Source organism: Hemiscyllium ocellatum, chromosome 23 (assembly GCF_020745735.1).
Source record: "Hemiscyllium ocellatum isolate sHemOce1 chromosome 23, sHemOce1.pat.X.cur, whole genome shotgun sequence".
Taxonomy (NCBI): domain Eukaryota; kingdom Metazoa; phylum Chordata; class Chondrichthyes; order Orectolobiformes; family Hemiscylliidae; genus Hemiscyllium; species Hemiscyllium ocellatum.
In genome coordinates, this window is record NC_083423.1 from 6,353,882 (window position 1) to 6,370,049 (window position 16,168).

Consider the following 16,168-nt stretch of genomic DNA (forward strand, 5'->3'; position numbering starts at 1 on the left):
AGTCAAAGTTGCTTTCTAAAAGAAAATGCATTGGCAGTGATTCAGGATGTTGAAAATTGACCACAGCTGTTGCTGGCAGTTCTGAACGACATTGGCGATCAAGACGTTAGATTGAACTGTATTCTCAAATAGGCTTTTTCAAAGAAAAAAGTAATAAAAGCCTTTCTGTTGGCCAGAATTCATTTTGTTTTGCACTCACTTAGCAGTGACTTTATGGTCAATATTACTTGTAAATATCCTGGTCTTCATAAAGCTATGTAAATAATTCTTCTTACTTGTAAGATCAATTTACTAATAATGCCAACCCAGGCATTATTTTGGGAGTTCATCTGGGATCTAATCAAATGTTGCACCAGCCATCATGTTCGTGGGCAAATCGCATGCAGGCAACGTGACAATAAGACTGTTTTTGACATTTGAAAGCTTTGGATCTGTAGACTTTGTCAATAGTGAAAGTAAATTAGCTGTGGAGTGAAGCTGTAGACAAAAGGTCTAACTAAGTGGGAATGGAATAATTTTGACCTTCGGGATAAGGGTGCTGTTACTTGTAGGATTTTTTTTTGAGTTGGGTCTAGACATCCCACATCTGACATGATCTCAACATAGACCTCCTTCACCTTTTGAATTTATGCCAAAAAGAATTGTTTTTTAATTAAAGAGACAAACTAGAGTTAACTTCTAAGATTACCGTTGAACTGATAATCAAGGTGTGATTTTTGTTTGACTGCCTTGTTAAATCAGTCACTTTTTTTTTTCAGTTAATCTAAACGTATTTACAGTCTGGTTTCAAGTCAGGTTTAATTGTGCTCTAAACGCTCCATATGTTTTATTAATGTTGAATGTTTCAAATAATAGTTTAAGAACAAGAAATGTATTTTTTAAGAAAATCTTATAGTATTTAGCATTAATAGTCTGTTCCTGGTATATAGAATGCTTCATTTTAGTTAATTATTTAACAACTTCCTACCCCCTTTAGGTTGGACTTACTTCCATTTTATGCCCGTTTGGTTGGCACTTTATATCCATGTATGACGGATGTGGCAGAAGACCTTTGTGCCATGTTAAAAGGAGACTTCAGATTTCATGTATGTTTTAGATTTTTTTGGGGGAGAATACTGTTGTGCATTCTTCTATAATTATTTGGTACAAAAGAACTGTTTGTTTCAAATTAATTTTGCTCTTGTGAGATAAGAGCATATATTGTAATAGCATTCAGTATGTAGTGGACTGGACCATAAAATACTGATTACCTTTGTTAGTTTGGTATAACAATAGTATTGTAAGTGCCCGAGGGTCATTAGTATTTTTATATAGTTTAACACATGTTTCATAATGCACTTTAGGTCAGGAAGAAGGATCAGATCAATATTGAAACTAAAAACAAAACTGTACGGTTCATTGGAGAATTAACAAAGTTTAAAATGTTCTTGAAGAACGACTCACTTCATTGTCTAAAGGTCAGTCTGAAATGATTGTATCTATATGTTATCCATCTGTGTGATCTTCATTGAACTAAACTTTGATAGAATAATGAACCGATTCTGAGCATATCTTCTTGATATATAATAGTGTCAAGTGGAATATATTATCTTAAGGTTACTTTGTCCTAGCACTGACATGGGTAGTAAGGTCAAAATTTTGTGACACACAAGAGATCAAATACTGCAAAGTGAAAAAAAATTATAACTCATGCTCTGCTGTGTACAAGAATCTTAACTGTTGGAAACATAGCTTGTGATTAATCTGCAATTTTTGCTCTAAACCTTGAATTTTTGGTTAACAAAAGTCTGGTTTCAGATAGAAATGAACAATTAATTGCCATTTGCAGAAGTGTGTTCTAAACATCAGCTGCCTCTTACATTTGAGAAGTGTTTCACAATTTGGCTCCTGAAGCTTGTTAGATAATCCCCCCTCTCCAAACCTAAACTCTCCAACCGATGAAAATAGTTGTTCTACTTACCCTGTCTGTATCCCTTAACATCATAAAAAAATTCAGTCAAATCATCCTTCAACTGACTGAATTCCAAAGAATTCAACACTAGTTTGCATAATCCCTCTTGAAACTTAACTATTAGTGTTCAGATATCATTCTAGTAAGTCAGTGATTTATGCTCCTTTAGTGCTGCTAACCTTCTGAAGTGTAGCGCTCTGAATTTCTCTCAGTACTCAAAGCATGATTCAAGGTATTGCATAGCTCCTCCTTCCATGATTTGTAGTTCTCTGCCTATAGAAACTATTCTCTGTATTCGTTCATGTCATTTTTTAAAAAAAAAATCTACATTCCTGGCTTCCAAAGTGACTTTGGACCTCCCCTGTTTTTAAATTATCCATTTAGGAAGTATCCTTTCTTTCAGAATAGATTAACTATTTGTCTACGTTGAAATTCTTCTGCCTCTTAGTGGCACCTTCACAATCTCTTGTAATGTTATGCTTCGTTAAGGTACATTAATTGCAATGCAACTATCCATGCATTACCAGCAAACATGGATATGTGGATTTCTGCTCATTCATCTGAACCATTAATTAATAAGCTAAGGAGTTGAGACCCCAACCCAGATCCTTGCAGCATCCCACTTGTCATAATCTGCCTGCTACAGTAGCTGCAGTTATTCCTACTCTGTTACTCTGCTAATGTCCTAACTAGGTCAATAACCTGTATTTAGCTCTGAGCTTTAATTTTAGCTAGCAAGCTCTCATGAAAGACTTCATATGTACATCTACAAAGCAGTAGATCCAAGATATTCCCCACTACTTGAATTATATTTTCAAAACATTCTGAGCTTTAAGGGTGATATGGATGGATTAGTCAGTAGGGCAGAATAGTGGCAAATGGAATTTAGTTCTGAAAAATGGGAGATGGTGCATTTTGAGAGCACGAACATAAGGGAATATATGATGATTGACAGGAGCCTGAGAAGTACAGAGGATCAGAGAGATATTGGTGTGTATGTCCTTAGCACTTTTAAGACAGCAGTGGAGATAGATAAGCTGCTTAAGAAGGCATATGGACTAATTTCCTTAATTTAGATGAGGCAGTAAATACAAGAGCAGGAAGGTTATGATGGCATTGTCTCACTTCGTACTCTAGGAAGAATGTGATTGGACTTTAGAGGGTACAGAGGATATTCCCCAGAATGTTACATGGGCCAGAGTGATTCAGTAATACGTTTAGGGTTGTTCTGTTGGAGCAGAGAAGGCTGGAGTGACCTGACTGGGATGTGAGCAACATTGTGGAGTAAAGATGGGAAGAAACCTTTTCCCTTAGTTGAGGTGACAATAACTAGATTTAATGCAAGGGGCAAGAGGTTTAAAGAGGGTTTGAGGAAAAGTCATTTCACCCAGAGGTGGGGAGGCATTCTGGAACTTACTGCCTGAAAGGGTCGGTAGGGACACTAGTAACATTTAAGAAGTATGTAGATGAACATTCAGCGCCAAAACATACAAGGCTATGGGCCAAGTGCTGCAAAATGGGATTTGATAGATGCTTGATAACTAGTGCAGATGCCATTGACCAAAGGACCTCTTTCTGTATTGTGAAACTCTTTGACTTTGTAAGTCAACGAGGAATAAGTTACTGATTACAATTCCATGCTAAGTTTCTCTGATCAAATGCAGATTTCTCTACCATTCATTCTCTCTATCCATAATTGTAAACTCTAGTAACTTTCTGACAACAGTTAAGCTAAGTTAGTCTATAATTCCCTAGTTCCCCCTCATCTTTCTTATTTAAATGTTTATAGTGGTAATTTCATAAATGCAACAGTTTATTATTTTTATACAATAATGCAATAAACTAAATTAAAGACTTTTCACTTGATGAGAGAAAAGATCCATGTTCTTTATTCTCTACAATGAACAGATGCTCTTGGCTGATTTTTCCCACCACCATATTGAAATGGCCTGCACACTCCTGGAGACAACTGGTCGTTTTCTTTTCCGGTCACCTGATTCCCATTTGAGGACAAGTGTTCTTTTGGTAAGATCTGAGACTACAAATCAGCAACATGCTTTTGCTGACCCTTATTTTCTGTGGAATGCACAGGTTACATTTTACTCTACATCTTTAAGTCAGTCTTTGAACTGTCTTCAAGTGAGTTTGTGGTTTGATCACTGCTTTTGTAACTGGCTGTGTTGACTATGGTGAATGAATTTATAGGGTTTTTTTTAAAGCTGTCTATGTCCAAGCTTTTATGGTTCTATTTGTATATTGTAAATTGCTCTCAAGTTTAAAGAAGTGGGTTTTATGGTAAGGTGGTTCTCAAATCCTGTGTATTCTTTTGAGGTGTTAGAAGTGCTTACTTTGCATTTTGGAACTTGTGGTTTGAGTAACTAATGCTGTTCACACAAATTCTCAAAATGTGTTTACTGTCAAAATGAGGATATTTTTAAAATAGAATGTATATTTCTTGAAAAAATTCTTCTTTGTTTTCCACAATAGAATGATGACCCTCATTGCTAATTTCAAGATTGGCCCTATTCTATATATGAGGGTTGGTAATTTAAACTTGCATTCAACTTATATATTGAACATTCTGGATATTGGTAAATTTTTCAATTTGAGATCAAAAATGTTTGATTTGGAAATACAATCTTTTGCCAGCATTTGTTCTCAGTATAAGTATCAGGCATGGCTACACATCGAAAATTTGTTTTCTACTCTGCCACTTCCTAATATTTGAAAAGTACATTTAGAGTTTCTTCCCCAGCCAGACATAAAGCTTCATTAATCTAAAGTGGATATTTTTTATTCTTGATGAAGGGCTTTTGCCCGAAACGTCGATTTCGCTGCTCCTTGGATGCTGCCTGAACTGCTGTGCTCTTCCAGTACCACTAATCCAGAATCTAAAGTGGATGTCAGCCCAAATTACAGAGATTAGGTTAGACTCCCGACAGTATGGAAACAGGCTGCTCGGCCCAACAAGTCCACACCAACCCTCCGAAGAGAAACCCACCCAGGCCCATTCCCCTACCCTACATTTACCCCTGACTAATGCATCTAACATTATGGCCAATTCACCTGACCTGCACATCTTTGGATTGTGGGAGGAAATCCATGCAGATACTGGGAGAATGTGCAAACTTCACACGCAGTCTCCTGAGGCAGGAATTGAACCTGGGTCCCTGGCACTGTGAGGCAGCAGTGCTAACCTCTGAGCCACCATGCTGCCCTGAGATGAAAGGATAGGCTCCTCTTTCAATCATGACACTGTTTACTACCATAAATACTCATTTACACTCATGGTACAGTTAAACATGTCTCCAAGGCAAGAGTAAGGACTGCAGATGCTGGAGATTAGAGTCGAAAGTGTGGTACTGGAAAAGCACAGCAGGTCAGGCAGCATCCGAGAGAATAATAGACGTTTCAGGCAAAAGAGAAGGGCTTTTGCCCAAAATGTCAATTCTCCTCCTCCTCGAATGCTGCCTGACCTGCTGTGCTATTTCAGCACTCTACTCTAAACATGTCTTCAAGCCATTCTTTATTCCTTAATAAGATTTGCTGTTTGCTTCAATAACGCTGAGCACTTTTAATGCAATCTCTTTAGGAGCAAATGATGCGCAAGAAACAAGCAATGCATTTAGATGCTCGTTATGTTACAATGGTGGAAAATGCATACTATTATTGTAATCCACCCCCTGTCGAGAAAACAGTGAGGAAGAAGCGTCCTCCCCTTCAAGAATATATCCGCAAACTTCTCTACAAGGACTTGTCCAAGGTCACGACTGAAAAGGTAACTACTAGTTGATTAATTAAAGTTAATGGTTTACTCCATTAACCGTATTCATTTCCCAAAAGCAGGTTTGCAAAAATGCATATCTAGCACAAATAAAGATGGCCTGGCTGCTGGGAGGCCAATTTGTTTAACCACAGCACATCACTGCAGCTCCTTGGAAAAGTGCTATTGACCCAGTCATCTTCAACTGCTTCGTGTATTACTTCTCAAGTAACGTAGAGACAGAAGTGGGAATGTTTGCTGGTGATTCCACGGTATTTTGTTCCATTTGCAATTCATCACATTAGGAAGGAGTCTGAATTGCAACCAACAAGAACAGGACAGTAATCAAGCTTTGATTAATAGCTGGCAAGAAACATTTGTTCCAGCCAGTATCTAAGTAATTACTATTTTCAACATGACAGAATCTGAGCATTTCCTGAAGCACTCAGTGGTGTTGCCATCATCAGGTGTCCTACCATTAACATTGTGGGGGTTAATACTGACCACAAACTGAATTGGACCTGCCACACACGACTACAATAGGAACGCAAAGGCTGGAAGTGGTTTTGAGAATGTCTCGCTTCCTGACTCCCCAAAGTGTGTCTGCCACCCATATGGCACAAGTCAAGAGTACGATGGAATATTTAATACTTGCCTTTATGTGAATGAGACTAATAATACTTGAGGTTCAACAAAACAATTTGCTTGATCAACATCCTATTCACTATCTTAAACATTCACCCCCCCCCCCCCCCCCCCCCCCCCGAACCCCTGCCAGCCATCACCAATGCCACATGAACTACGATGTGCCCCAACTTACCAAGTGCACTGCAAAAACTTGCTGAGACCTCTTCAGCAGTACTTTCTAAACCTGCAACGTTTACCACCCAAAGGTATGGTGCCAGCATCACCTTTATTATGCCCCACTCATTGCACCATCCTGATGTGGACACACACCACTATTCCTCCTCCTTTTCTGGGTGAAAATCTCAGAACTCCCTATAAAACCATAGTGTGGAAGTTCCTTGACAGCATTGCCTATGGTGGTTCAAACAGATGGTTCATGACCACCTTTGCAAGGGCGATTCTGGGCTGGCAATAGATGTTGACTTTGTTTGGATCCGAAGAATGAACAAATAATTTTTAAGCATGCAAATTTATTCTGTGTTGATTCCAACAATATGCCTGACATTGTTATATTGTTTGTTGTCTTCTGTTATTCCACGGTAGTGTTTCAATCCTCCACACTCCGTTGACTTGAGTTTATCCAAAACATGTTCTATAATTTGCAGCTGTCACTTTCAGTTATCATCCCTGTGCTCATTAATTGACATTGGCTCTGTGTTCTACTGACACTTTGATTTTTAATATTCTTATCTTCATGTTGAAAATTCTTCTGAGCATCACCCCTTGAGATCTGTGCTCCAGAGCAAGTGCTGCATTCTCTAAATTTACATGGTCAGTTCTGCTATAACGCAGTAGTTCCACTCTCATGCAATCCTGTGTTATAAGAAAATCACGTGAAAGCAGCGCTGTTTAAACTAATGGGACCAGAATCACGTTATAACCGACACACACCTGAAAAGTTTGCGCTATAAACTGTGTCCCCAATTTATCAATTCGCATTAATGAAAAACACGTTATGGTAAAATGACCTGTATCTGAATACAATAGACTTTGTTAACTTGGGTAATTAAACAGTGGTCATTTTGTTAATGAAATCAAATCATTAATTAGAAACAGTACCATTCATCCTTTTGCTTTTGTACCATGGAACAATTGTACTGTTTTTAAGCTGATTTTCTGTCTGCAACTGTGTACATCAGCTCTCAAAATACTTTACACTTGGCACAGTAACCAAAAGTTAAATTCTGGGAAGAATAATATTCTTCCATTTTGTCTTTTTCTCCTATCTGACCCTTTCTCAGGAAGCCTGGCAGTTACTTGTTGATCATTATTAACTAGTTAATTTCCCATTGCAGCACCTCTACCAGTCACAGTTTACTTGAAAACCAATCAACGCTCTCCTCTCAGTTTTTAAATATTTTCCCCTTAAATCCATATTATTATGAATTACCCTGATGAGCATAAGACCAAAGTTTCAACAGAATGTCATTTTCCTTCCCCAGCAGTGCTGAAGGAATGAAACTTGTTTTCCCCCACAGCCCTGTGGATACCTCCCATGTGGTCATTCTTCATTCATCACAAAAGTGAATGTCAGTGAGGTTCAGCCTGATTGACCTCAAAGTTTCCAAGCTTGCCTCAATCTCTTGCTCCTCTCTAACCCACCTCATTATTTGCTGCTCAACAGTTAAGTTCAACTGCCAGAAGAAAATCTTTTTTTTTCATTGGACTAAACCTGCATTTGGATCTTTAACAGGGTGTTCTAGTTAATGCCAAGGACTGAGGTCTCCTCAGCATTCCTGAAGCAACCTGCAGGACCAAGTTTTACTACATTTATAGTTGTTAGCTTTAAGAAGTGCCAAATATTCTTGGCATCAGAAGCGGCAGGAACATTATGAGCAGTGCCAGGTTGACCTATTAGTTAAATATGTATATACTGTGTGCCACTTATACTTTGGTTGTTAAGGATAGGAAACACATTTTAATGAAAAGTAAACATTTCGCTCTAATTGGAATTCTTCTGATTAGAGAAGAGAAAGTTTGAGTAAGATATATTGGAGCAAAAAGTGTGCTTGAGGCAGTTGTAGTGACTTTCAAAAAACAATTGAACTTTATTTTGAGGAAAACAATTGCAGTGCTGTTGGAAAAGAGCAGTGGAATGTGATTAATTTTTCAGAGCTGAAGAAGGGCTGAATAATCTCCTGTTATTTTATAGTCAGCCCACTTAATATGAACTTCAGAAGCATTTTGCAAAGCGCCATGTTCTTTGGCCAATCAGCAATTAAACATCGATCTAAGCTTTAGATTTTGTACCAAAATGTCCCCCTCTGAATTTTTTGAACTGCTGTCCTTTTCATTTTTGGCATTAAATACCCTGTGGTCTGCTGTGCACTGTTTTCAAACTTTAAATGAAACTTGATATGTGGCTGAGAGGCAGAGCGTATTGGTGACATATGTTATGGAACTGCAGGATGTAGTTGTACCTGTTACTCTCTACATGGGGTATTCTTGATTTTAACGTCTATAATAGCAGAATGTTGTTTTGATACAGTTGGCTTTCTGGTGAAAAGGGGAAAGCCATAACAATTTAGTCCGTTCCTTTTTCAGCAAATCACTTGTACATCTAATGGTTAACTTGAGTTAAGGATTTTAGAATGAGGTGATATCAAACAAATTCGTGTGGAGAGATATGATATTCGAAGACCATGGAGGAAAAATGACAAAGGCGCCCCATTATGGTATGGTCAATGCTTATGACACGACTGGACAAAGAAAAAGCAATTTTACATCTACAAATAATGACTCTACTTTGCATATTTTGTTTCTATTTCACAATTCAATCTCAATCTGACTGTTGATATGCAATGTGCATTTTTTCTTTAAAACTGACAACTTTCGTATTGCAGGTGTTGAGACAGATGCGGAAATTGGCATGGCATGATCCAGAGGTGAAGGAATATGTTATTAATTGCATGATCAACATCTGGAATGTCAAATATAACAGTATTCACTGTGTTGCTAACCTATTGGCGGGTTTAGTGCCATACCAAGAAGATGTGGGAATTCACGTTGTGGATGGAGTGCTGGAAGACATCCGTCTGGGAATGGAGGTGATATTATTTTAGCAGAAATATTAAACAATTAAAAGATATGAAACATAGCTATCTGCAAAATTGATGCTTAGAAGAAACTGTTTATGTTTTGTAAGAAGCATAATGGTTGTCCTAATTAAATATAACTATTTATAATGATGTATGGGGAACTTTGGTGCAAATAGTCATATTCTTTGGATTTCTCTCTCCATAATGTGCTGATAAAAACTGGGGTATGGTCCTGCAGATGCCAGAATCTCTCTCTAATAACTTCAAGCTGTGTTTAATTATATTGACTCAGCATCGGAAACAATCAGAAGCTGATCCAAACCTCTTGTACTCTCTGTAGTCATCACCCTCCACCACGACCACAACACCCTCACCAAACATATCTCAGCATAAAGGCCAATGTTCTCGTTGCTTTCCTAACTACACATTATAGTTGTATACAACTTTGTGACTCGTTTGCAATGACACCCAGGTCCTCTGTGGTTCCTTAATTTAAGTCTATTTTTTTAATCATCGTACCAAAGTGGTTAACACATTTTCCCAAATTATACTCCATTTGCCTTTTTTTTCCCACGCATTTAATCATAGAATCACCACAGTGTGAAAGCAGGCCATTTGGCCCATCGAGTCTACATCGACTTTCCGAAGAGCATCTCACCCAAACCCACCCCTGCCATATCTATAACCAGGCGTTTCCCATGGCTAGTAAAAAGTGAGGTCTGCAGATGCTGGAGATCAGAGCTGAAAATGTGTTGCTGGTTAAAGCACAGCAGGTTAGGCAGCATCCAAGGAACAGGAAATTTGACGTTTCGGGCCAGAGCCTGATGAAGGGCTCTGGCCCGAAACGTTGAATTTCCTGTTCCTTGGATGCTGCCTAACCTGCTGTGCGTTTCCTATGGCTAATTCACCTAACCTATGCATTTTTGGACATTGGGAGGAATGAAAAGAATGTGAAACTCTGCACACTGCACAGACAATTGCCTGAGAGTGGAATTGAACTCAAGTCCCCGGTAACCACTGAGCTACTGTGCTGCCCAGTTTGTTATATTACATGTCACTGCAGACTGTGTGTTCTGGCAACTTGCTTGTCCACTTCTTGCTGTATCATTAGCAAATGTGTTTGTCATGCACTCAGTCCTTGCACCCAAGCTGCTAATACAGATTACTAGTAGTAGAGGCTCCAGCACTGATCCCTCTTCCACTCCAATAGTTACAGTTTACCAATTTGAAAATGGCCCATTTGTCCTGACTTCCCTTTAGTTAGCCAGCACTCTATTTTTGCTCATATGTTTCCCCTGACATCATGAGCTCTTATTTTGTGCAGTGACATTTGTAATGTGGGACTTTATCAAATACCTTTTGAAAATCCAACTGCAGTACACCTGTTGATCCCTCTTTATCCGTTTTGCTCGTTACATCTTCAAAAACCCTTTTTTAAAAAGCATTTATTACTCTTGCATCCAGTGGTGCTGATTTAAATTGAAGTTAAAATTGACCAAACTAAAGTTGAAAAGACTCCAGATCTGTCATTCACTGCTGCCTCTATTTGTGGGTTTCACTGATGACTAGCTGCCTTTTGCTTTTCAGGTCAATCAACCCAAGTTCAACCAGAGGCGTATTAGCAGTGTTAAGTTCCTTGGGGAATTGTACAATTACAGGATGGTGGAATCTGCGGTCATCTTCCGAATTTTGTATTCCTTTATTACATTTGGTGTAAGCGCTGATGGCAGTGCGACACCTCTGGATCCACCAGAGCATTTATTCCGTATTCGACTAGTTTGTACACTGCTGGACACTTGTGGACAGTACTTTGACAGAGGTTCCAGCAAACGGAAGTTGGACTGTTTTCTTGTATATTTTCAGGTAATTTTCAATTATTTTGAAGCTGTCCTTTCACAAGCTTTGCTTAAAACTAGCAGTAGTGTGTATGTATAATATCTGGATCAAACCTTTTTTAAAAAAAAGAGAGACAGCATACTCTTCCCCACCATTCCCTTATGACCTCTTAAAATGTCACCACAGGGTCACCAATCAGGTAAAGATCTCCTCTGTAGTTGGGAGAAATTAGATTCTGTGGAGCTACACTGCCAATCACCGGTCTCTCTCTCTCTCTCTCTCTCTCTCTCTCTCTCTCTCTCTCTCTCTCTCACATCCCCATTGCTTCAACTTCTCCAATCACCAGCCTCTCCTCTCCTGCAGTTTCAACTGTCAAGTGACAGCACCTGTGATCGAAGAAACAGCAAGAGAGGAAGGAATCTGTGATTGGGCAAGTTTGGTCGCGTTACACTCTGGCAAGCCCTGGAGCTGCATGCAAAGATTTCACAAAGCTTTAATGACAGGCTATTCAGATTGGTGACTACATAATGGAGCTGGGTCCCCATGTCAACTAGACAGAACAGGTCTAGGGAGCAAAGGCCCAGAGTGTCAGCTGGACAAGAGTTTGAGGTTTGAGATTGATTTATTGTCACATGTACCAAGGTACAGTTGTTTTATCTGCTATACAGGTAGTTGTACCATACAAAGCCCATCAGTGTAGCAGGAGAGAGTGCAGAATAGTGTCACAGCTGCAGAAATGTTGTAGATGGAATAGAACTAACACTTGAGAGGACCAGTCAAAAGTCTGACAGTGGAGAAGAAGTTGGTCTTCAATCTGTTTGTAACATGTATTCAAACTTTTATATCTTCTCCCTGACAGAAGTGGGGGTGGGGGGGTGGGAGAGACAGTATAACAGGATGGAAGGAGTCTTTAATTATGTTGGTTGCTTTCCCAAAGCAGTGGAAATAAAGATGGAGTCAGTGGATGAAAGGTTGTTTGCATGATGGACTGGGCTGTGTTCACAGCTCTCTAGATTCTTGTGGTCTTGGATAGAGCAGTTGCCGTACCACACTGTGATTCACCCAGGCAGGATACTTTTTATGGTGCAACAAAAAAATGATCAGGGTCCTTGTGGGCAGAACAAATTTCCTTAGCCTCCTGAGGGATTAGAGACCTTTTTTATGCTTTCTTGAATATTGTGTTGACATAGTTGGACCAGGACAGATGGTTGGTGATCTTCACTCCCAGGAGCTTGACATTCTACCATCCCACCTTCAGAACCATTAATACAGACAGGGGTGTGCCCTCCACTCCACATCCTGAAGTCATTGATCAGTTCTTTCATTTTGTTGACGTTGATGGAGAGGTATCAGGTTTGGAAATGTTGATTAAGCTCATGCAGTGCATGAAAGTCTGCAGAAAGCATAAAAATATTCACTGGGGATAGAAGTTGCTAATTCAAGGTTCAATCTATTTGATGTGACCTCTTTTTAAAAACGTGTTTTAATGCTTTTAATGTTATTCGTTATCAAACCTCTAGGATAAAATAATTATGGTTGAACTGTTGCACTCAAATCTATGGTGTAGAGATGAGGTATTTTGCAATTGTTTTTAAAATAGCTACTGCTGGGAAAGAATAGGGTACATGTGTTGATGGGACAGATGGAGATATTATGGTCTGAGTTAGAGGCTAGGACAGGGTTCAAGTCTTTGCTTGGTAATGGAAGAGGGACTGATTTAAAATTAGGTGTTATGATGCTTTTGATAAAGGATCCACTAAGTTATCACAAAATAGGAGAAACCTTGGACATGTCTTTTGATAATAATTCACATTATGAAGAACCGTGCCTCGTGTATTTTAAAGAATGGCAAACTCAAACTTAACGTGCGTGAAAAGGAATTCAATTCTGTCCAATAGATGCCTGTAAGGTATTAGATAAGGCTATTGATGGTGGTCTGAAGTTACAACATACTGCTGTTTCAAAGGATGCTGAAACAAATACTGCAAAGGAACTTTTTTTCCAAGGGGCAAGGCCAGCATTTATTGCCTATTCCTAATTACCCACAGAGCAGTTGAGGTTTTGTGTGTCTGGGTCACATGTAGGCCTGACAGTACATTTCATTCCCTCCCAGATATTATGAATCAGACAGATTTTTTTCAAAATGGACAGTGGCTACATAGTTGCCATTAGGGCAGGGTTTTTCTTTAACTGAATTTAAATTTCACCATCTGTCATGAGGGTATTCAAATTAATGCCCTCAGAACATTAGCCTGGGTTTGTGGACTCCTAGTCCAGTGACATTGCCACTACCTCACCAATTTCCATTATTGAACCAGTAGGGGAACCAGCTGAACAAACCCTGAATAGCATCAAGCACTAAAGAAAAATATTGCCAGTACTAAGCTAACTGAGTTTTGATGATTGGTGATGTTTCTGTAAAAGATCAACTTGCTGCTTTGGAACAAGGACTGGATATTTTCTATACTGCACTGGGAAAAGAGTGCAGAATTGTACTGTATTTATGATTCAATTTTGGAGTATGGTGAATGTGTTTATTATAATAAACTGCATATGTCTTATTTATAGATTCCAAGATAAAATATCCAATAACACATATGCATACAATCTTTGAAATTTGTTCTATCTTACCTTCCTTAAAAAAACCTGAGAAAAATACAAAGGGTATGGTTTCTGTGTGACTGCATCATCCAATAAAGGGGTTAACTAGAATGATAAGGTAGCCATCGAAAATGTCTTGCAAAAGTGCTTGGGAGGAGAGCAGCAGTTGGTCCCTGATCTGAATAACAATTCTGGATTTAGCAATGCTGACATTTAATTGAGGTCAGTGGATTATGTTGATTTGCTGCAGGGGATGTGCCATAATAGCTCTAAGCGTTTTACAAAAATAGCAACTAAATTGTTGACAATCTTCTCCACTGTCAGCAAAGCCAGGAGAAATTCAACATTGTATTTTTAAATGACTCAACAATGCGATTGGGGACAATGATACAAAAAAAATCAAACATCTGGTTACTGCAAAACCTCGAATTATGCAAGAATTTTATTTGAATAGGATGTCTTTCTCGCTGTTACCCATTAGGTCTCTGATTGTAATTTAGCAATCAAAAGAAATGTATGTCTACTTTGTGTCCCTCCACACTGTGTTAAGAATGCAAACACAATGTCCTTGCTTGGGAGGAGAGAATTTTGCAAAAGTAAAATGTTGTAGATACTGGAACTCTGAAATAAAGCAAGATGTTGGAAAGTAGCATCTGGCAGGGAACAGAGTTCATTTACAGGTCAGTGACCTTGCATCAAAGCTGAAGAAAGTTGGAAATTCAAATTTTTAAACCAGTGGTAAGAAGCAGGAAGAGCAAAAGGACAGTTCTGTAATAGGGTGGAGAGCAGGAGAGATTAAATGACAAAAGATTTCATGATAAAGAGAGAAGGAGTGGCTAACATAAACTAGGTTAATGGCCAATGTGAAATATTAGTTCATACCAACTATCTGATTCTGGCTTGAAGGAAGAAACGAAGCAAAAATATAAGCAAAAACACAGCACAATGGAGGTAAAAATAATGATCTTGTAAAGGTTTACACCATGGAAAAAAAGCTCTTCAGGCCATCATGTTGTGCCTCTCATCAAACAGCTACCTGTCATACTTTCCAGTATTTGTTCTACAGCCTAATATTCTCTAGTATTTCGTGTTCATCGAAATACTCTTTAAATGTTGATGCTTCCTGCTTTTTCCACCTATTCAGGCAGTGGGTTCCAGATACCCCCACTATCTGGGTGAAATTTTCTCCCTCAAATCCCCTCTAAGCCAACTGTCTCTTGCCTTAAATCTGTCCTCCCTGGTTATTGAGCCCTTTGCTAAAGGGAACGTTTCTTCCTGTGCACCCACCCGTACTCCTTATAATTTTGTACACCTGAATTGTGTACCCCCACATAAACCTTATGCAATAAAGAAAATAACTCCAGTCCATCGAGTCTGTCTTCATAGCTGAAATGTTCCAGCTCATTCGATGTCCTGGTAAAACATAGAAACTCCTGTTTGTATTCCTTACTGCGGAGTTTCCTACCACTATTGCTGTCTTTTTTGTCCACCTTGTGCAGATGAGCTGTGGATACACTTTTTAGAAGAACCATCACTGGCATAATTTTTCAACACAGAAAAACTGTACTTGTGTGAGATCCACTTTGGGGCTTTCCTGAAAACCTATCTGACTGGTGATCACCCATGCCATTTGTGGCTGCACTTTATTAAGCAGCGGGATGAGCATGCCGAAAAATATCCTGTCCACGTAATTGAACCTTGGGATGCAATGCCGACCCTCTTCAAGCTAATCAGACTGGTTACACTTCTAGTCATCCAGGCTGCTCGCAGCCTCTTAAAACTTTGTGCAAAGTGCAGGCTATGTAATACATTTCTAAAGTTATTGAACTCAGCAAGGAGTCCAAAGGCCACTGAGTATCAATACAAAAGATGTGTTGTTAGCTTTTGTGTTAGTTTATTTGGAATGCTGTATCAGGCCATGGAGAGATAGTCTGAATGGGAGCAAAGTGGAGAATTAAAATGATAAGCAATAGGAAGTAATAATAAGTTTTAGTTCTTTTTATCTCCAATTTCTAATTGTCTTTTAGTTTTATTTTCTTGTGGAAAAGATTTGAAATCCATTTAAGCTGAACCATTCAGTCGAATGATTAAAAGAAACCCTGAAAACGTTTTAAAAGCTGCATGTTTTCAAATTAACAAGCAAGCTGCTAATCTGGTCAGACTGTGTCAATTTGGGTGAGACAAAGTAGAGATCTGGTTTCTCAGTAATATCTTGTTTGTGTTAATAAAGACAATGATCTGAAAAATAATTGGGATTTGACAAGTTAACTGTAATTGTATATCTTAACATGG

At 38.7% G+C, this 16,168-nt stretch overlaps 1 protein-coding gene across 3 annotated transcripts in view; it reads left to right on the plus strand.

The window, feature by feature from the left end:
- Window positions 1–16,168, plus strand: part of upf2 (UPF2 regulator of nonsense mediated mRNA decay) — a 100,669-nt gene that overhangs the window by 36,363 nt on the left and 48,138 nt on the right. For all 3 annotated transcript variants that reach the window (XM_060842627.1, XM_060842626.1, XM_060842628.1), the window contains 6 exons: window positions 977–1,085; window positions 1,344–1,457; window positions 3,860–3,976; window positions 5,544–5,729; window positions 9,245–9,448; window positions 11,027–11,302. In XM_060842627.1, coding sequence (XP_060698610.1) covers window positions 977–1,085; window positions 1,344–1,457; window positions 3,860–3,976; window positions 5,544–5,729; window positions 9,245–9,448; window positions 11,027–11,302 — 1,006 coding nt within the window. The remainder of the gene's footprint in view (window positions 1–976; window positions 1,086–1,343; window positions 1,458–3,859; window positions 3,977–5,543; window positions 5,730–9,244; window positions 9,449–11,026; window positions 11,303–16,168) is intronic.